Source organism: Enhydra lutris, unplaced genomic scaffold (assembly GCF_002288905.1).
Source record: "Enhydra lutris kenyoni isolate GAN:26980312 unplaced genomic scaffold, ASM228890v2 scaffoldscaffold13, whole genome shotgun sequence".
Taxonomy (NCBI): domain Eukaryota; kingdom Metazoa; phylum Chordata; class Mammalia; order Carnivora; family Mustelidae; genus Enhydra; species Enhydra lutris.
Genome location: NW_019154097.1, coordinates 28,036,466 through 28,058,705, shown reverse-complemented (window position 1 = coordinate 28,058,705; position 22,240 = coordinate 28,036,466). Strand labels below are relative to the sequence as shown.

The window sequence follows — 22,240 nt, the reverse complement described above, 5'->3', positions numbered from 1 at the left end:
AAATGAGCCTGGAATAAACTAAAGAGTGTGGGTGGGTACTTCAGTGGATGGATAGAAAGATAATGACAAGGGAAAGAGTTGAAAGAAAAAAAAGCTCTTTTGAAAACTAGGGCATCCATGCAAGAAAAGATGTTTCCTAAAGGCTATCCCAGAGTAAACTTCAGCATTATTTAATCCTAACACTTGCTGTTGGTGGGTAATATTGATCCTGTGTTATGGCCACTAGAAACAGGACAGAAGTAACTGAATTTGTCTTATTGGGCCTGTCCAGCTGGCCAGAGATGCAGCCAGTTATTTTCGGGATTGTCTTTTCCATGTACCTAGTGGCACTTATGGGCAATGCCCTATTAGTAATTGTTGCCCTTTCAGACCCCAAGCTTCAGACCCCAATGTATTTCCTGCTCAGTCAGCTTTCCTTCATTGACATGTTTCTGACAACCATCACTGTTCCCCAGATGCTGGTGCACACCCTGTCTGCGAATAGAACCATCTCCTTTAATTGCTGCATGATCCAGCTGTTCTTTTTTATGGCTGTGGGCAGCATGGAAGGCCACTTGCTGGCTGCCATGGCCTATGACCGCTATGTTGCCATCTGTGACCCCTTAAGATACTCTGCCATCATCAGCCATCACCTCTGTCTGCGCATAACCGTGACCTCATGGGTGGTCGTCAGCCTCAACAGCCTCCTTTATAGTGTGTTGGTCACCCGCTTAACCTTTTGCGACAACCAGGTCACCCACTTCTTCTGTGACATCACACCCTTGCTGAAGCTCTCCTGCACCCGACCAGTGGTCAACGAAATGCTAATATTTACTGAGGGTGTAGCTGTGGTGGTCAGCCCCTTCTTCTTCATTTTAGGTTCCTATGCCCGCATTGGCGTTGCCATAGTCCGCATGCACTCAGTTTCTGCCCTGCGCAAAGCCCTGTCCACATGTAGCTCCCACATTCTGGTTGTGCTACTTCTGTATGGCTCTGTGATCCGCATGTACCTCCAGCCATCTTCCAGCTATGACTTGGACCAGGATCGCCAAGTTGCCATCTTTTACACAGTAGTTACCCCTATGCTAAACCCACTAATCTACAGTTTGCGGAACCAGGAAGTTAAAGGGGCTCTGCGAAGGCTTTTCAAGAAACTCCCCATCTCAGGAAGCTTCCAACCTGGTTCCCAGGTGAACAGGAGATGTCAGCACGTCTCCTGAGCCTAAGGAGTTAAGGTCTAACTTGAAAATGCCTCAAATAAATGGGTTACATTCCTAATACCTGGTATGGTTCACAATCCTGTGAAATAACTTTCCTTGTTGGCTCCCTCCTGCCTGGATTTGGGAAGAAATGAATTCATAAATAAATAGTTCTGATCCTCATTGACTGACCTAGAATCTCATCATATTGGAACTGGACAGATATTTTTATTTATTTACTTTATTTTTTAAAAGATTTTATTTATATATTTATTTGTTTAAGAGATTGAGAAAGAGAGGGAGAAGGAGAGAGAGAATGGGTGGAGGGACAGAAGGGTGGTGAGAGAAAGAATCTCAAGCAGACTCCACGCTGACCATGGAGCCTGATGTGGGGCTCCATCTCATGACCCTGAGATCATAACCTGAGCCAAAATCAAGAGTCAAATGCTTAACCAATTGAGCCACTTAGGCACCCCCTGAACTGCTGTTTTTAGATCACCAAACCTGAACCTCTTATCTTTTAAAACTAATATGGGCATAGGGGATTGCTAAGCCAAATTATACATCAGTGAGGCCTGCAGAACTGTGATCATTTTAGTGATATTATGGCAGTGTCATGTACTTGCCGTTGTGACAGGTGTAAGGTGATATCTCATTGTAGTTTTGATTTGCATTTCTCTGATGATAAGTGATGATGAGTATCTTTTCATGTGTCTGTTGACCATCTGTAGGTCTTCTTTGGAGAATTGTCTGTTAATGTCTTCTGCCCATTTTTAATTGGATTATTTGTGGTTTTTTTGGTGTTGAGTTGCATAAGTTATTTATACATTTGGGATACTAATCCATTATCAGATATATCACTGGCAAATGTCTTCATACAAATGTCATTCAGTAGGTTGTCTCATTGTTTTGTTGCTTGTTTCCTTTGCTGTGCAGAAGCTTTTTATTTTGATGTAGTTTCAATAGTTTATTTTTGCTTTTCTTTCCCTTGTCTCAGGAGACATATCTAGAAAAATGTTGCTATGGCCAATGTCAGAAAAATTACTGCCTGTGGTCTCTTCTAGGATTTTCATAGTTTCCTGTCTCATATGAATGTCTTTAATCCATTTTGAGTTTATTTTTGTGTATGGTGCAAGAAAGTGGTCCAGTTTCATTGTTTTGCATGTAGCTGTTCAGCTTTTCCCAACACTATTTGTTGAAGAGACTGTCTTTTTTCCATTGCATATTCTTGCCTCCTTTGCCAAGGATTAATTGACCATATAATTGTGAGTTTATTTCTGGGCTCTTTATTCTGTTCCATTGATCCATGTGTCTATTTTTGTGCCGGTACTATACTGTTTTGATTATTGTACCCTTGTAGTATATCTTGAAATCTGGAATTGTGATACCTCCACTTCTGTTCTTCTTTTTCAAGAATTCTTTGGCATTCAGGGTCTTTAGTGGTTTCATACAAATTTAAGGATTATTTGTTTTAGTTCTGTGAAAAATGCTGTTGGTATTTTGAGAGAGATTGCATCAGATCTATAGATTGTTTTGGGATGAACATTTTAACAAAATTTGTTCTCCCAATCCATAAGCATGGAATATCTTTGCATTTATTTGTGTGATCTCCAGTTTCTTGCATCAGCATGTTATAGTTCTCAGAGTATAGGTGTTTCACCCAGGAGAGTGATTTTTTTGAGTAGACCATAGGGTAGTCTATCTCTTTTAAAATTATAATAATTTTACATTCTCACATTATTTTAAATTCATAGTGATAACTAGCAGTTTGGTAATTATGGTGACTAAATTATTCTATCTGAGATTTCATGTCTGTCCATAAAAGACAGTATAGGGCATAAGGCACTGGTAATAGAGATTGGGAGAGAGAGTCTTCAAAGTGGCTCTAACACTAGAAGTAAGTGGTCCTATATGGGACATATGTCAAGTAGGCTGTTTAAACACACTGGTAGACTTGATGTAATATGTAAGGGGAAAAGAAGAATCAAAGATGGACTATGGAAATGGGTGGAATCATTGTACCATTTATTTATATGCGATGGTGTCTGTATTGTTGCTGTAAAGAAACACATACATTTGAGAGATAAAGGGAGCAGTATTTATAATTACACTGAAATAATAGAAGTAAGTAGCTCTTTTGTGCAAACATGATTTTCCAAATATTATTCTTCTTGAAGATGTCTGAATGAAATAGAGTGCAGAAACCCAAGAGAAAATGCTAAAAGGCTTTGTTGAAGGTGGTGTGGGGTCATGTTCAAGGGGATGGACTCTGGAACCAGATACCATGAATTAGAATCCCACTATTGTCATTACTTGCCATGTGATTTTTTTTTCTCAGGCTATTGGTAACCAGTTTTAGCTGGACCTGCCCTGGTAGTTATTATGATTACAAAATGCCCTCAATAATGATCAGGAAGCTTTGAAAAAAATGTTTATTACCCTCAGGTCCTGGAAAGCATATTGTACACCTGGCACCCCACAGTGAGGTCACAGGTACAGAGAAACATAGGAGAGCATGGGCTTAGTGTTCTGCTTTTATTGGGGTTGAGGGAAGGGGCCTTGGTTTTCACAGGTTGATTCTATTGGTGGATTTAAAACATAAGAGCAGGAATTTAAAGCGTGGGAAGAGAAAAAAACAAATGGCCCAAATGGTCAGTTAATCTAAATCAGCCAAGATTTCTGAAACAAACGAGCAGGGGTGGTGGCATAGGAGGTTGGAGAGTTAAGGCTCTTTACCAGTCGGTGTGGCTGGCAGTGTGTTTATTGAGATAGCCTATCTGAAGTGGAACCCTCCAGAATCAAAGCTAAATCAAGCACTTAGTCTACAAAAAGTAAAACCATTTAGTGCTCTTTGACAATGATTCAACTACTCAGCCTCAGTTATCCATCTGTAGAGAAGAGAGAAACAGTATCTATAATTTAGGGTTGTTGAAAGGATTTTATGAGTAAAATATATGTAAAGCACTCGTAATAGTGACCAGCTCATGAAAACCATATGTGTGTGTCCTATTATTACTATTATTCTTATTACTATCAATAGCATACAGATGAAGAAATAATGGGAGAAAAGAACAAAGAGTTAGTAGTTAAAGTTTTGGATATCTGTATGTACCTAAAGGCTACTGATGAAATGAGAGTAAGGCCAATAATTATTCTGCCTCATTTTTTTATTGACTGCACCGCAGTTCCTAGTATGTGTGTATTGTATTGGTTGACATTTCCTTCAAAGTATTGAATAAAAGATAATCCAAACCACAGTGGCTTATAACAACAGACATTTATTTCTCAATCAAAAGTCTGCAGGTTAAAAGAGGGAACTGTGCTTCAGATCCAGGGTCAAGTTCAGGTCTGGTCTATATGTTTCACATTCTGAGATTCAAGCTAAGGGGCTTTAGCTACATGAGATGAGCCAGAGATCAAGAGGGCAAACAAAATGATCTGAACCCAGTCACAGCTTTTAATTGGAAATGACATTTGTTATGCCTGTTCATAAAGTAGCTAAAGCCAGCCCAAAGTCAATGGGATGGAGATGTGTATTCTGCCCCAGCAAAGCCATGGCAAAGACAGGAAAGCAAGGAAGAACTGTGAACAGATAACACTGCCTATCTCACCGCCAAACAAAATGAACCAGAATTCCAGTAATATGCATGAAGATGTATTCTAATTTTTCATTATCATAAACAAAAGCATATTGAACATCAATATATATGAGAGTATTCATATATATAATGAATATATATAATATATAATAATATAATAATGAATATGAATAACATAATAATGAATAATGAGTATATATATAATGAATGATATATAATATATCATTCATATTATATTCATTCTTTGAGATAAACTCCTAGAAGTGGAATTGTATCATCTAAATACAAAATTGTTTGATAGCATTTTCCAATTGCCCTTCAATTATTAATATATTAATTTACTCTCCTATCCATTTCTTTAAGAAAGTTCTTTCAGTGGGGGCATTTAGTTAGAAGAGGCTATAATGGTAACAGATGAGGCAAATCATTTGGTAAAGTAGGTTCAGCCATGAAACTGCCACCTAAAGACACAGGAAGGAGGAAGATGGGCCAAGGAGTCAGGAAAGAAAATAAGAGGAAACAGTGGAACCCAGAAGAAGAATATTGGGTATATAAGGTACTTTCAGGAAAATGTGAAGAACCAGAGTTAAGTAACCAAAAGTTGATTTCATTTCATTATTATTATCATTTTATAAATGTCAGGCCCACTTTATCTTGGAAGAATTACTATCCTGATGCAGCCAAAGACTTAAAAGTATAGCTCCTCAAACCAGTTTTGGTGGTGACCAAGACTTACGTAGGTCCCAAGAAACCCTTCTACCTCATTACACAAATTTACCACAATTTTAGCTTCTTCTCAAGTCAGTGCCATAACTGCTCAGATCCTACAAAAGAAACTTTCACTGTCAAATGGCCTATAAATCAGCCTGCACTTGCAACTTCTGCTCCATGTCCTAGGAGGTCGGTCCTTCTCATATTTTCCTTTTGAAAAGGAAACTGGAAACAGCCATGAAACTAAAGAATTGACATTTTAGTAGACATTTTGGCTCTTGGACCTTTTTTTTCATTTCCAGCACTAATTGGTCAAAAGACAAATACCTGGTAAAATAGTCAGTTTCCACATATCAACTACAGAGAAGATTAGAAGCATGCTGAGACAAAAGGAGTTTAAGTTATCCCTGAATGGTGCAGATAATGAAGGTTAAGAAAATGAAAGTTGGAGATCCCTTTACATTATTTCACTGATACGAGTGACTGAATTAACTCATACAAGTACAATAGATACACAAGAATGACAGTCTAAATTCTAGAACATCTGTAACTTGTGACCCTATGCAGTAGACTCTTGTCATTATGTCCTCTTCCCATACTGGAGTTATTCTGCCATTTCATTTGTGGGAAGCAGAACCTCTCTCCCACTTACAGAAAATAAAAGCAGCAGTATTGCTTGCCCAGTTTCCCTGGGAAATAGAGCATGGGCATATGGACCAAGTCTTGGCCAGCTGCATGGATCACCTTATATTGAATCTAGACGTATTGATGTAAAGAATGAGAAGTGGGCATTGTTTTCCTGAGGGTGGCCACATCTGGTTTTCAGGCCTCTGGGGATTCTGCCCAGTGACTATTGCTGGTAGTATGGGTGGCAGTATAAGTGGCAGTGAAAAGAGTTTAGTGTTTACAGCAGTGACTTCACCAGACAATTCTGGAATATGATTTTGACTGTGGTTCTGACTATACAACCTTTCCTAGTCTTTTCCATTTGATTGAGCCTGGTTGCTTAGCCTTCGTGGAAATTCATGAGTTCCACATACACTTTTAATAAATCTATGAATTAACCAGAATTGTTTTCTGCTGCCTACATCGAAGTATGTTACAACCCTGTTGTTTAATGGCAGACCCAGAGAACACTCTCAGTTATAACTAAATACATAGTTCCATGAGCTTTTTGGTTTAAGGGATAGCTCAGGACAATATTCAGTGGGAAAATCCATAATATGCACCTAATTTGGATATTTCTAGGAAGTTCTAAAGGAAACAGATACATGAGGGACAAAATTGTTTTCCCAGAATCATAGATAAAACTAGGAACTGTGTTTTGGGATTTTAGCTGAAGGAAGAAGTCCATATTCTGCTCACCCATTTTCTGAAGGCTCCCTTGACATCCCCATTCCTCAGGCTATAAATGAAGGGGTTCAGCATGGGGGTTACCACTGTGTACATGACTGTCAGGATGCGACCCTCAGTCACCGAATAGCTGGTAAGAGGCTGGAAGTAGACCCATGTGAGTGTGCCATAGAAGATAGCCACCACAGTGAGGTGGGAGCCACAGGTAGAAAAGGCTCTCCACTTGCTCTTGGCTGAGGGGCTCCAGAGGACCACTGAGATGATGCGGGCATATGAGGCAATGATGAAGGCCACAGCTCCATTGATGACAATAACACCCTCTGTATGAATCATCAGGGTGTTGAGGTAGGGGCTGGAGCAGGAAATCTTCATCAGAGGGTAGAGGTCACAGAAGAAATGGGGGATCTTGTTATCTGCACAGAAGATCAATCGGCCCATGAGAAAGGTGTGCAGCAGGGCATGAAGATGGGAGAGGATCTGGCACAGAGCCACCATCTGTGAACATAGCATTCTGGTCAGGATCCTAGGGTAGCGGAGAGGGTAGCAGATGGCAATGTATCTGTCATAGGCCATTGCAGCCAGAAGGAAGTTTTCCATGGCTGCAAAGCAAATGAAGAAATAAGTCTGAGCTAAGCATCCCATGTAGGAAATAGCCTTGGTAGGAGAGAAAATGTTCTGTATCATTTTGGGGACTGTGGTGGAGGTGAAGCAGATGTCTGCCAAAGCCAAGTTACTGAGCAAGACATACATGGGGGTGTGGAGGCGTGGAGTAGAGATAATCAGTGTGATGATGGCAAAGTTCCCAGAAATGTTGATTGCATACATCAGTAGAAAAAGAAGGAAGAGTGGAATCTTCTCTTCAGGCTGGGCAGAAATGCCCAAGAGAACAAAATGGGATACACTGGTCCAGTTGGTATTGACCATCTGTTGCTATAAGAACAAACAGATTTAATACTTTTTATTGAGATATATAATTGCCATATAACATTATATTCATTTCAGGTGTACACCATAATGATTCAGTATTTGTATATATTGCAAAATGATCACCACAATAACTCTAGTTAACATCCATCCCCATATACAATTACAATTTTTTTCCTGTGATGAAGACTTTTTGAAGATATACTCTCTTAGCAACTTTTAAATATGTGATGGAATGTTATCAACTGTATTCACTATGTTGTACATTACATTCTCATGACTTATTTTATAACTGGAAGTTTGTACCTTTGAACCCCCTTCACTCATTTCACCACTCCCTGCCCTCTGCCTCTGGCAACCACCAATCTGTTCTCTGCCTCTATGAGTTTTTTTTTTCTTTCTTTTTTTTTTTTTATGAGAGAGAGAGAAAGCATGTACGTGAGCACATGTTAGCAGTGGGGGAGGGGGAAAGGGAGAGGGAGAGAGAAAATCTTTTTATTTACTTCTTTATTTTAATTTTAATTAACATATAATGTACAATTTGTTTCAGGGGTACAGGTCTGTGATTCATCTTCAGCAATTCACAGTGCTCACCATAGCACATACCCTCCCCAAAGTCCATCACCCAGCCACCCCATTCCTTCCACCCCCTTCCACTCCAGCAACCCTCAGTTTGTTTCCTGAGATTAAGAGTCTCTTATGGTTTATCTCCCTCCCTGCTTTTGTCTCATTTCATTTTTCCTTCCCTTCCCCTATCATTCTCTGTCTTGTATCTCGAATTCCTTATCTCAGTGAGATCTTATGATAATTGTCTTTCTCTGATTAACTTATTTCACTTTACATAATAATCTCTAGTTCCATCCATGTCGTGGCAAATGGCAAGTTTTCATTTTTTGATGGCTGTATAATATTCCATTGTATATAGATACCACATCTTTATCCATTCATCTGTTGATGGACATCTAGGTTCTTCCCATAGTTTGGGTATTGTGGACATTGCTGCTATAAATACCGGGGTGGATGTGCCCCTTTGGATCACTACATTTGTGTCTTTGGGGTAAATACCTGGTAGTGTAATTGCTGGGTCATAGGGTAGCTCTGTTTTCAACTTTTTGAGGGACCTCCATACTGTTTTCCAGAGTGGGTTCACCAGAATGCATTCCTACCAACAGTGCAGGAGGGTTCTCTTGAGAGAAAGAATCTTAAGCAGGCTGCATACCCAGCACAGAGCCCAATGTGGGGTTGTTCTTACAACCCTGAGATCATGACCTGAGTTGAAATCAAGAGTCGGATGCTTAACTGACTGAGCCACCCAGGCACCCCAGAGTTTTTTTCCCCCTTTAAGTTCCTCATATAAGTGAAATCATATGGTATTTGTTTTTCTCTGATTTATTTCACTTAGTATAGTGCCCTCAAGGTTCACTCATGTTGTTGTACATGGCAAGATTTCATTCCTTCTAATGACTGGATAGTATTCCATTGTATATATATACTACATCTTCTTTATCCATTCATCCATAGATGGACCAGCTAGGTTGTTTCAGTTTCGTGGCTATTGCAAATACTGCTGCAGTGAACATAAGTGTACTTATATCTTTTTGAATTATTGTTTTTGTTTTCTTTTTTTTTAAAGATTTTATTTATTTATATGAGAGGTTAAACATTTACATTTGTTGCTCCTGGAAGTCAGAAACCAGTATGGGTCTTGAGCGTGGAAAGGACAGGATTTCCCGGAGTACAGCCAGGCTTCAGTAAATTCGTTTATGACTTTCAGCCTATGGCCTCTGACTTTTTTTTTTCCTTCCTTTTTTGCTTGAAGGTGGTGGAAAAGTAGCAGTGGATAAGGCTGCACTCTTTTGCCCTAAACTAAATGTCTAGCATCCGCAGTTACAATGTGTTGCTAACAAAGGCAGAGGTAGCTCTCTGGCTCCCAGAGCTTAATTCCAAACTCTCCCTCGCAGCCACCTCCACGTCTACACGTACTTAAGGGTTCCTAAGCAGCTCTCACTACTGCTTGAGGAGCAATACAGAAAAGGCAATGTAGAGAAGCTCGGCACAGGATGGGAAATAATGGGCTTCAGAGTCGGACAGAGCTGTATTTGAGTTCTTGGTTCAACAAGTTAGATTCCCTGAACCTCAGTTTCCCAGTCTGTAAAATGGGAACCATATGGTGCTCATTCAAGAGTTTTTGAGACTATTAAATGATGCTGAATTTAATGCCCCTCACATGACTTTTCTTTTTTTTCTATTTTTATTTTTATTTATTTATTTATTTTTTTAAAAGATTTTATTTATTTATTTACTTATTTGACAGAGAGAGATCACAAGTAGACAGAGAGGCAGGCAGAGAGAGAGAGAGAGAGAGAGAGAGGGAGAAGCAGGCTCCCTGCTGAGCAGAGAGCCCGATGCGGGACTCGATCCCAGGACCCTGAGATCATGACCTGAGCTGAAGGCAGCGGCTTAACCCACTGAGCCACCCAGGCTCCCTTTTTTCCTATTTTTAAAAAAATTTTTTTGTTTCTTTTCAGCGTAACAGTATTCATTGTTTTTGCACCACACCCAGTGCTCCATGCAATCCATGCCCTCTCTAATACCCACCACTTGGTTCCCCCAACCTCCCACCCCCACCCCTTCAAAACCCTCAAATTGTTTTTCAGAGTCCATAGTCTCACATGATTCTTTATATGGAAAATCCAAAAGACTCCACCCCCAAACTACTAGAACTCATACAGCAATTCAGCAACGTGACAGGATACAAAGTCAATGTACAAAAATCAGTGGCTTTCTTATACACTAACAATGAAAATACAGAAAGGGAAATTAGAGAATCGATTCCATTTACTATAGCACCAAGAACCATAAGATACCTGGGAATAAACCTAACCAAAGAAGTAAAGGATCTGTACTCAAGGAACTACAGAACACTCATGAAAGAAATTGAAGAAGACACAAAAAGATTGAAGACCATTCCATGCTCTTGGATGGGAAGAATAAACATTGTTAAAATGTCTCTACTGCCTAGAGCAATCTATACTTTTAATGCCATTCCGATCAAAATTCCACCAGTATTTTTCAAAGAGCTGGAGCAAATAATCCAAAAATTTGTATGGAATCAAAAGAGACCCCGAATCGCTAAGGAAATGTTGAAAAACAAAAATAAAACTGGGGGCATCACGTTACCTGATTTCAAGCTTTACTACAAAGCCGTGATCACCAAGACAGCATGGTACTGGCAGAAAAACAGACACATAGACCAGTAGAACAGAGTAGAGAGCCCAGATATGGACCCTCAACTCTATGGCCAAATAATCTTCGACAAAACAGGAAAAAATATACAGTGGAAAAAAGACAGTCTCTTCAATAAATGGTGCTGGGAAAACTGGACAGCTATATGCAGAAGAATGAAACTCGACCATTCTCTTACACCGTACACAAAGATAAACTCAAAATGGATAAAAGACCTCAACGTGAGACAGGAATCCATCAGAATCCTAGAGGAGAACATAGGCAGTAACCTCTTCGATATCAGCCACAGCAACTTCTTTCAAGATATGTCTCCAAAGGCAAAGGAAACAAAAGTGAAAATGAACTTTTGGGATTTCATCAAGATCAAAAGCTTCTGCACAGCAAAGGGAACAGTCAACAAAACAAAGAGGCAACCCACGGAATGGGAGAAGATATTTGCAAATGACAGTACAGACAAAAGGTTGATATCCAGGATCTATAAAGAACTCCTCAAACTCAACACACACAAAACAGACAATCATATCAAAAAATGGGCAGAAGATATGAACAGACACTTCTCCAATGAAGACATACAAATGGCTATCAGACACATGAAAAAATGTTCATCATCACTAGCCATCAGGGAGATTCAAATTAAAACCATATTGAGATACCACATTAGACCAGTTAGAATGGCCAAAATTAGCAAGACAGGAAACAACATGTGTTGGAGGGGATGTGGAGAAAGGGGAACCCTCTTACACTGTTGGTGGGAATGCAAGTTGGTGCAGCCTCTTTGGAGAACAGTGTGGAGATTCCTTAAGAAATTAAAAATAGAGCTTCCCTATGACCCTGCCATTGCACTACTGGGTATTTACCCCAAAGATACAGATGTAGTGAAAAGAAGGGCCATCTGTACCCCAATGTTTATAGCAGCAATGGCCACAGTCGCCAAACTGTGGAAAGAACCAAGATGCCCTTCAACGGACGAATGGATAAGGAAGATGTGGTCCATATACACTATGGAGTATTATGCCTCCATCAGAAAGGATGAATACCCAACTATTGAAGCAACATGGACGGGACTGGAAGAGATTATGCTGAATGAAATAAGTCAAGCAGAGAGAGTCAATTATCATATGGTTTCACTTATTTGTGGAGCATAACAAATAGCATGGAGGACAAGGGGCGATGGAGAGGAGAAGGGAGTTGAGGGAAATTGGAAGGGGAGGTGAACCATGAGAGACTATGGACTCTTGTTTTTTTTTCTGTGAACAAATACTCACTGCTCAGTGTTGATAAAGGGATCAAGGACTTAACTATTTTCCAAAATAGTGAGATACGGATTTTTCATTATCATCAGCATCATCACTATTACAAATTGTACAGATTACCACTTTTACAAATTAGGAGACTTAGGCCTGGAAAGTTTAACTTTTTTTTTGTCCTTGAAGGGCAAAATCTGAACTTAAAGTCATGCTTATCAGACTCCAAAGTCTAGGTTAGTGACACTATATAGTGTGACTGTTCAAATTAAAACCAAGGCACTTTATTCACAGTAATAAGACCTCTTGATGGACTCTATAACCAGGTAATCTGCCTATTAAAAGGGATTTAACAGGTTATTTGGTCCAACAACTTCTATTTTGGGGAGTTCATACTCCTGGTGGTGCCCAAAGACTCAAAGAGTGTACAGACACATCTTAGGACAATTTCCAGATTCTCAGCTTCTAGATTTCTCTTTTCTGAAATCATTTTGTCTGCAAAATATCTTGAACATTATGCATCTGTCTTCTGCTTAGTAAGTGAAAGACACGCTTTCATCCAAAATCCATACTTTCATCCCAAATCTTACTAGATGCACTGGCTCATAATAGAATATCCTCATGATTAACCTCAAAGGAGGTTAGAATAATGTCAAAGGAGTCTAAGGACAATCAGAATATGAATAAAATGGATGACTTTAACAACCCATAATAAGTCCTTTTTTAAAAAAAATTATTTAAACTCAATTTGGTTAACATATAGTGTAGTGTACTATTAATGAGGGTAGATTTAGTGATTCATCAGTTGCATGTAACACCCAGTGCTCATTACAACAAGTGCCCTCCTTTTAAAAAAATTTTTTATTTATTTGTTTAATTTCTTTTCAGTGTTCCAGAATTCATTTTTTATGCACCACACCCAGTGCTCCATGCAATACATGCCCTCCATAATACCCACCACCAGATTCACCCAACCTCCCACCCCCCGCCCCTTCAAAACCCTCAGATTGTTTTTCAGAGTCCATAGTCTCTCATGGTTCATCTCCCCCTCCAATTTCCCCAAACTCCCTTCTCCTCTCCATCTCCCCATGTCCTCCGTGTTATTCCTTATGCTCCACAAATAAGTGATGGATATTAAGGAGGACACGTATTGTGATGAGTACTGGGTGTTATACGCAACTAATGAATCACTGAACCCTATGTCAAAAACTAATGATGTACCGTACATTGGCTAACTGAACATAAACAAATAAACAAACAACCACCACAAAAAAAAACAACAAAAAAACTGAAGAGTCAGATGCTCAACCGACAGAGCCACCCAGATGCTCCTCAGTGTCTATGCTCTTAATCACTGGACTATGCCATCCCTTAAACATTCCCTAACTATTCCAGTTCCTACTCTCCTCTTTGTTTCTTCCTTTTCTACTGAGCTATCTTGTGCCTTTGGCCATTGATAAATGTCTCTCATGTTTTGTTTTTCTAGTTTAATTCTCATTATAGAATTAGAGAGTAGATATTATCATTCCCATTTTCAGATTATTAAATTGAGAATCAGAGGGATGGATTAACTTCTGTGGGGCCACAGAACATAGGGTTGGATCATAGAGCTAACTCAGAAGTGATGCTCTTTCTGTCCTAGCTCACCCATTTAGCACCTATGTTTTATTCTTGTCCTGTCCTTCCTTCCCCTTACTAGTCTGTCATTATAGTTGGAGCCTCCAAATCAGAGCAGGGGGTCCTGAGTTTATTTAGGAAACATGAGATGTCTCCCCTCAGTTCTTAGGGGAGTTGTAAGAAGAGAATGACCTCTGCCAGACAGTTTACAGCCTATGGCTGCCACCATAGACCCATCAAGCTCCTGTGACAAAGATGTTTATAGGATTGGAGAAAGCCCCAGAAGTTGTTGGAGGGCAGGCTGCCTGGAACCTTACAGTCCTCCTCATCTCCCTCAGAGCTGGTGGAGATGATCCCTCCTGACACATAGTGCAGCATATCAGCTCATTGTGGGCAAAGGAGAATAATGTGGTATGGGGCAAGGCGTGGGAAGCCAGGAATGGGGAACTACTAGGGAAGAATCTTTATATAAAGATGTGGACAGAGAAAAAGTAGTGCGGTATGTGAAAAAGTCTTAATTGAAGAATGGTAAGATTTGGGCTCTGGTGTCAGATTGCCGTGAAACTTTTCTTGGGGGTCTTAGGAAAATCACTTCATTCTTGAGAGCCTCAGTTTCTTCATCTGGGAAATGGGAAGATGAACCCCTGTTTTCAATACAAGAGCCTTTGTAAAGAAAACAAAAACAAAAACAAGAGACTGTGGACTTAAAGGCCCTGTAACAAGTCTGTGAAATAGTGCAAAGTTGTTTGTTTTAAATTCCTGTAGGAACTTGGCTTCCCTATCACAGAATAGGTCCCCACAAGTCCTGGCACTCAGATCCACAGACTTCCCTGATAACAGAGTTGCCTCTCTTTTCAAAAATGACCTTGATAAATAGAAGCTCTTGGCACTTGTATAACATGACTTAGTCTATTCTCTGGGTTTTTCAGTCTGATCACTAATTCCCAGAAGTGGAAAGAAAAGTCCAGGTCAGTTTTTAAGAAAGACAAAGTAGACAGCTATGTCCAGGGTTTCATTTAGAATCATCCAATCCTGATTACCCATAACACCTCTCAAAGCTGACTAAAGCTTTCTGGAATTCCATCAGATATTTTCTCTTTGACTCAGGAAAATTTCCCTGAAAGGAAACACTCTTGACTATTTAAATCATTCAGTTTGTTTTTTGTTTTGGGGCTATTTTTCCCCCTGTGGCTAGGTTTCATAAAGGGAGGAGAGAGTCCATGAAGATATATAGCATGTCTGAGGATGGCATAAGGAAGAGGCACTATAAAGGGAAAGAAAAAGAAAAAAAAAGAAGAAAACGTAGGGAGTCAAAGACAGACTTCATAAAATGTACAATACTGTGTAAAGGATCCAATTTGAGAAAGATGGTTATCCCTCCAGAAATTTCAGAGAGCAATTCCTGTGAAGGAATTACCTGAGTGGCTCAGAAATTGCAGTGTGGTTGTGCAGTCTTGAGCGAGGAGACTCAGCTTCTTGTGGGACTCTGACTGGACTGGAATGGACTGGGCTGGACACTTCCTTCCTCCCTCAGGCAGCATGTATTGTCATGTCTTCTTTTGACAGTAGCATAGAGCTATCTACTCGGGGAAGACAGGGGAAGTTGCCCAGCATAGCAGAAAGGAAGGCATTGGGAAGGAGTTGAAGGGAGAGGGCAGCCAGCCTCATGGTGGGGCTTCTGCTGGTCAGGGGCAGGAAGGCATGCCTGGGAAATGCACTGGGAGATTTTATCACATGCTTCTGCATGACTCCATGGTTCTCACTAGCACCGAGCCCCAAGTGTGTCATTGTCCAAATCAGACCGTCCCTGGGGATTGGGACCCAGGAGGCAGTACTTCCAGTATTAGCATTAGTGACTCCTGTGGCCTGGCAGGTGATCCCGAGAGTGGTCAGGACTTGGGAGATCATCCTGGACATGGGGTTCTCTGTCATGTGCTCCAAAATTTGACTCTGAGAAGTCCTTGAAGATGTAGCCTGTTATTTTTACATTTCATTGAAGTGAAAAATATTTTGCAGTGAAACACATATCAAGTGAAAAGTGAGAGTCTTGTTTCCCATCTTCCCCATTCCTCTCCAGGAGTAATCGCTGTTCATGTTTTGACATGGACTCACCCAGACACTTTTCTATGCACAAATATACATGTATAATTTTGTTTTTACAAAAAATAGGGCCATTTGTTCTGGAGCTTTCTTTGTTTCTCTCATCAATATATCACAGATCTCCTCTGTCACATCAAACCTACCTCATGGGGCACCTGGGTGGCTCAGTGGGTTAAAGCCTCTGCCTTCGGCTCAGGTCATGATCTCAGGGTCCTGGGATCGATCAGGCTCTCTGCTCAAGCGGGGAGCTGCTTCCTCCTCTCTCTCTCTGCCTGCCTCTCTGCCTACTTGTGATCTCTGTCTGTCAAATAAATAAATTAATAAATAAATTCTTAAAAAAAAAAACCTACCTCGTTATTTTAAAGTATTTAGTGCTTATTGGATGTTCCACAAGTTATAGACCGTCCTTCCTCATGCGCTGTATCTCCTTTTTTGGGGGGGGCTATCACAAAAGCAATGCTATATGGATATTCTTTTACAGATATCTTTGTTTGCACATATTTTTCTAGGAATGGAAATGCTTTATGAAAGTAGATGTGCATTTTTTTTTTACTTTCCTATAGCTTGATGTTTATTAAGTAAGAGCCATGAAGATGACTTCTCTCTAGGAGACTCTGTGGTATATGTGCATTTATTTTTATTTATTTTTATTTTTTAATCATTTTTTTAAATTTATTTTCAGCATAACAGTATTCATTGTTTTTGTACCACACCCAGTGCATTTTTAATTTCAGGTGGCAGCACCAGATTATCCTCCAAAAAATTGGAGTCAAATTACTGGGTATGGTGCAAAAACAATGAATACTGTTACGCTGAAAATAAATTAAAAAAATTATTTTAAAAAAAAGAGCATATGAGAGTGTCTTTTCCACACAACCTAACAGCACTGTTTGCCAACTTTTTTCTGTCTCTCAGTCTGATGACAGAAAACAAAAACGAAAACAAAAACACCCCACAATACTTTATTATCATTTTACTTTTTTTTTCCTAGTTGCAGGAGACAATTTTTTTTGTATTTTTGACCATTTTTATATTTCCCTTCTTTGAATTTTCCAAAGAAATCCTTCACCATTTTTTTCTCTGTGATTGTTGTGTTTTTATTATGACTTTGCAGGGGTTATAGTGTGCTTAAGAAATATTCTGTTATGTTTTCCTTCCTGATCTGACTCATAACTCTCTGTTCTCAGTATGCAGCTTGGATGGATATTTTCCCTTTTACTTATGCTCTCTTCAGTCTGGGAACACAAATCATTCATTTCCCTAGAAAGAGAAATGGACCATTCTTATCAACTCTCATGTCCGTCTGCTCCCAAACATCTGAAACTCACATAGACGCAGATGTCGTTGAAGGCACATAGTTGGCAATCATAATAGGTTACATATGTTGAGTGTTTACTATGAGTCAGACATTCTGTTTAAAGTGCTCAAATGCTTTTATGTCATTTATTCCTCCCAGTGCAGATGAGCTACTCCCATGTTCATTGTGGCATTAGTCACCATAGCCAAGATATGCAAACAACATAAGTGCTGTTGACAAATGAATGGGTAAAAAAATGTGATATATAAACACCCAATGGAATATTACTCAGCCATACAAAAGAAGGAAATCCTTCATTTGTGACAACATGGATAAAGCTTGGGGCTATTATGCTGAGTGAACAAAGTTAGGTAGAGAAGACAAATAGTATATGATCTTGCTTATATGTGGAAAAAGCCAAACTCATAGAAACCAAGAGTAGATGGTGATTTCCAGGGGCTGGAATGGGAAGTGGGTGAATGGGGAGAGGTTAGTTGAAAGTATATCCTTCTAGTTATTCAGATGAGTAAGTTGTAGGGATGTAGTGTACAATGTCGTGACTGCAGCTAACAATACTCTTATATATTTTAAAGTTGCTAAGAGCATAGATCTTAAATGTTCTCAACACACACACACACACGGTAACTGTGAGATAATGGATGTGTAAGCTAACTTTATTGTGGTAATCATTTCACAATATATATGTATACCAAGCCATCAAATTCTACACCTTAAACTTACACAGTGTTACAGGTCCATTGTATCTCAATAAAACTGGAAAAATAAACAATAAAAAAATCTTAAATGGGGCAAATTAAATTACACCATTTGGGCACAGATGTATATGTCATAAAATTAAAAGAGAAATCAAATAAGTAATTAACATAAAAAGTAGGAATAGTGGGTACTAAGGAGGGCACGTATTGCATGGAGCACTGGGTGTGGTGCATAAACAATGAATCCTGGAACACTGAAAAAATAAAATAAAAAAATAGGAATAGTGGTACTTTCATAGGGAAGAGAGGAGCTGCAATTTCACAGAGGTACACAGGCAGTTTCTGGAAAGCTGGCAATGATCTATTTCCTCAACAGGTGGTAGATACTTAGGGTTTTGCCTTGTGAGAAATCATCAAACAGTAAAAACAAAAGTTAGAAATTAAAATAAATTTTTAAAAATTTCAAAAAATTTTAAATAAACATTCCAAATAGAACTCATTCACTTAATCATTAATTTCTATATTAATTTCTTCATTCTTTTATTTAGCTAAATCCTATGGGGTATGGTAGTGTTTAGAACAGAGCTCCTCCTTTTATAGAATTTATAGTAAATCACAAGAGATGTTATACACTAGACTACAGGCTCTATGAAGTCAGGGGCAAGGTGTATTTTTTTCTTCATAGTAGCCCCAATATCGAGTGTTAGGCACCTAGTAGGAACTTCGTACATATTTGTAGAATGAATGGAAGAATAAGTAAAGCAGTTTCTTAGGCAATTACTTGTTAAATATCATTGAGAAAAGTGCATTGAAAGAGAAACACAGGGAGTTTGGAAAATGTAAATCACAAAGATCTAACCTACCCTTCCCTAGGAAATGATGCTTCAGCTGAGATCTAAGGAATGAGTGAGTGTTAGGGAGAAGAGGAGGAGGAGAAAGCATTTTAGGCAGAAAGAATTTTGAGGGAGACAAAAACATTCAGACTATAGCAGAGCTTGATCCAAATTATTACAATGAGATAAGATTGCTGCGATTTAACGAGAGCAAGGAGGTATATGTTTGGAACTTGTGGGATTCACTGGGACACCAGCAGTAATGGACCTGTAATGGGTACTCTAGGCGGAGAACCCTGATTCTGATTGTTCACTGAGGACCCAAAGCTATGATATAGCACAGGTACAGAGTTCCAGAGTAATAAAGTATATATTATAGAAGAAAAATGCAGGGATATAGCCCAGGTACAGAGTTTCAGGGTGATAACGTAAATATTATAGAAGAAAGCAGGGCATTGCTAAGAGTGAATTTTTGTTAGATGAATTCTATGAGCAATACGACATAATTGGTAATAAGGCTCCTGTGCTTGTGACACTCGCCTGAGGCTGCCGGAGGTGTCTTCTCCACACAACCTCTGCTTGAAATGCTTAGGGAGGATGTAATTTATACAGGGAAGATAAGAGAAACAAATATTTTAATTGGGGGGCCCCCAGCATTACTGGAATTTAAATCCACTTCAATCCACAGATTCCCTCTGTCAGATAGTTGTAACAAAGACCTTTATTTTTTTTCTTTTTTTTAATAACTTTTTTATCATGTTATGTTAGTCACCATACAGTACATCATTAGTTCTTGATGGAGTGTTCCATGATTCATTTTTTGTGTGTAACACCCAGTGCTCTATGCAATACATGCCCTCCTTAATAGCCCAGTGATGTGTACGAAGACATTTAAAATTGTAATAACGTTCTGCAACAATAGAGACCTGCACCAAGCGCAGCTAACAAGGAAGGGCATGGCCAGTAGAGTTAGAGCACCTGAAGTCAGACCTGAAAGACGCATTGGACAACCAACCCAGAACAGCAGAAGCTCTGAACATATAGAAGGGAGATCTGGTGGAGGAGATGACATGTTACCTCTAATCTGGAGGCAAACTGCAGCAGTGGGGACTACAGCTTGTCCTACTAACCCTCTTATTATCTTTTTTTAAAAAGGAAAATGGAGGGGGAGAGTCAAGATGGCGGATAAGTAGCAGGCTGAGACTACTTCAGGTAGCGGGAGATCAGCTAGATAGCTTATCTAAAGATTGCAAACACCTACAAATCCAACGGGAGATCGAAGAGAAGAAGAACAGCAACTCTAGAAACAGAAAATCAACCACTTTCTGAAAGGTAGGACGGGCAGAGAAGTGAATCCAAAGTGACGGGAAGATAGACCGCGGGGGGAGGGGCCGGCTCCCGGCAAGCGGCGGAGCAACGGAGCACAAAATCGGGACTTTTAAAAGTCTGTTCCGCTGAGGGACATCGCTCCAGAGGCTTAACCGGGGTGAAGCCCACGCAGGGTCAGCGTGGCCTCAGGTCCCGCAGGTCACAGAAGGATCGGGGGTGTCTGAGTGTCGCAGAGCTTGCAGGTATTAGAACGGGGAAGCCGGCTACAGAGACAGAGCCGAGGAGTGAGCTCTAAGCCCGGGGTTACCTTGAACCGGTCGCAGGCTCGGTCAGCTCGGAGCGCGGCCGGAGGCAGGGTGACGGGAGTAAATCGGCGCTGTTCTCTGAGGGCGCACTGAGGAGTGGGGGCCCCAGGCTCTTGGCTCCTCCAGGCCGGAGACCGGGAGGCCGCCATCTTCATTCCCGCCCTCCGGAACTCTACGGAAAGCGCTCAGGGAACAAAAGCTCCCGAAAGCAAACCCGAGCGGATTACTCAGCCCGGCCCCTGGTAAGGGCGGTCCAACTCCGCCCGGGGCAAAGACACTTGAGAATCACTACAACAGGCCCCTCCCCCAGAAGATCAACAAGAAACCCAGCCAGGACCAAGTTCAACTACCAAGGAGTACAGTTTCAATACCAAGGAGAGCAGCGGAATTCCAAAGGAGGAGAAAGCAAAGCACGGAACTCATGGCTTTCTCCCCATGATTCTTTAGCCTTGCAGTTAATTTAATTTTTTTTCTTTTTCAATTTATTTTTCTCTTCTGCTAAATTTTTTTAACTTTTACCCTTTCCTTTTTTAACGTTTTTTAACTAGTTTATCTAATATATATATTCTTTTTTTCCTTTTTATATTTTTTCTTTATTGGTTTTCTTTTTTTAATTGTTTCTTTTCTTTTTTTTTTTTTTCTTCTTTCTGAACCTCTTTTTATCCCCTTTCTCCCCCCTCACGATTTGGAATCTCTTCTGATTTGGCTAAAGCATATTTTCCTGGGGTTGTTGCCACCCTTTTAGTATTTCACTTGCTCCTTCATATACTCTTATCTGGACAAAATGACAAGGCGGAAAAATTCACAAAAAAAAGAACAAGAGGCAGTACCAAAGGCTAGGGACCTAATCAATACAGACATTGGTAATATGTCAGATCTAGAATTCAGAATGACGATTCTCAAGGTTCTAGCCGGGCTCGAAAAAGGCATGGAAGATATTAGAGAAACCCTCTCCGGAGAGATAAAAGCCCTTTCTGGAGAAATAAAAGAACTAAAATCTAACCAAGTTGAAATCAAAAAAGCTATTAATGAGGTGCAATCAAAAATGGAGGCTCTCACTGCTAGGATAAATGAGGCAGAAGAAAGAATTAGCGATATAGAAGACCAAATGACAGAGAACAAAGAAGCTGAGCAAAAGAGGGACAAACAGCTACTGGACCATGAGGGGAGAATTCGAGAGATAAGTGACACCATAAGACGAAACAACATTAGAATAATTGGGATTCCAGAAGAAGAGGAAAAAGAGAGGGGAGCAGAAGGTATATTGGAGAGAATTATTGGAGAGAATTTCCCCAATATGGCAAAGGGAACAAGCATCAAAATCCAGGAGGTTCAGAGAACCCCCCTCAAGATCAATAAGAATAGGTCCACACCCCGTCACCTAATAGTAAAATTTACAAGTCTTAGTGACAAAGAGAAGATCCTGAAAGCAGCCCGGGAAAAGAAGTCTGTAACATACAATGGTAAAAATATTAGATTGGCAGCAGACTTATCCACAGAGACCTGGCAGGCCAGAAAGAGCTGGCATGATATATTCAGAGTACTAAACGAGAAAAACATGCAGCCAAGAATACTATATCCAGCTAGGCTATCATTGAAAATAGAAGGAGAGATTAAAAGCTTCCAGGACAAACAAAAACTGAAAGAATTTGCAAATACCAAACCAGCTCTACAGGAAATATTGAAAGGGGTCCTCTAAGCAAAGAGAGACCCTAAAAGTAGTAGATCAGAAAGAAACAGAGACAATATACAATAACAGTCACCTTACAGGCAATACAATGGCACTAA

General features: G+C 39.9%; 2 protein-coding genes across 2 annotated transcripts; one reads left to right on the top strand and one right to left on the bottom strand.

Annotated features, from left to right (window-relative positions):
- The first annotated feature begins 215 nt into the window (after positions 1–215).
- On the top strand, positions 216–1,199 carry LOC111146381 (olfactory receptor 1361-like). Its single transcript, XM_022501911.1, has one exon. It carries the CDS (start codon positions 216–218, stop codon positions 1,197–1,199), a length of 984 nt encoding a protein of 327 aa, XP_022357619.1.
- A 5,621-nt stretch (positions 1,200–6,820) lies between these two features.
- On the bottom strand, positions 6,821–7,765 carry LOC111146379 (olfactory receptor 1Q1-like). Its single transcript, XM_022501910.1, has one exon. It carries the CDS (start codon positions 7,763–7,765, stop codon positions 6,821–6,823), a length of 945 nt encoding a protein of 314 aa, XP_022357618.1.
- Positions 7,766–22,240: the final 14,475 nt, after the last annotated feature.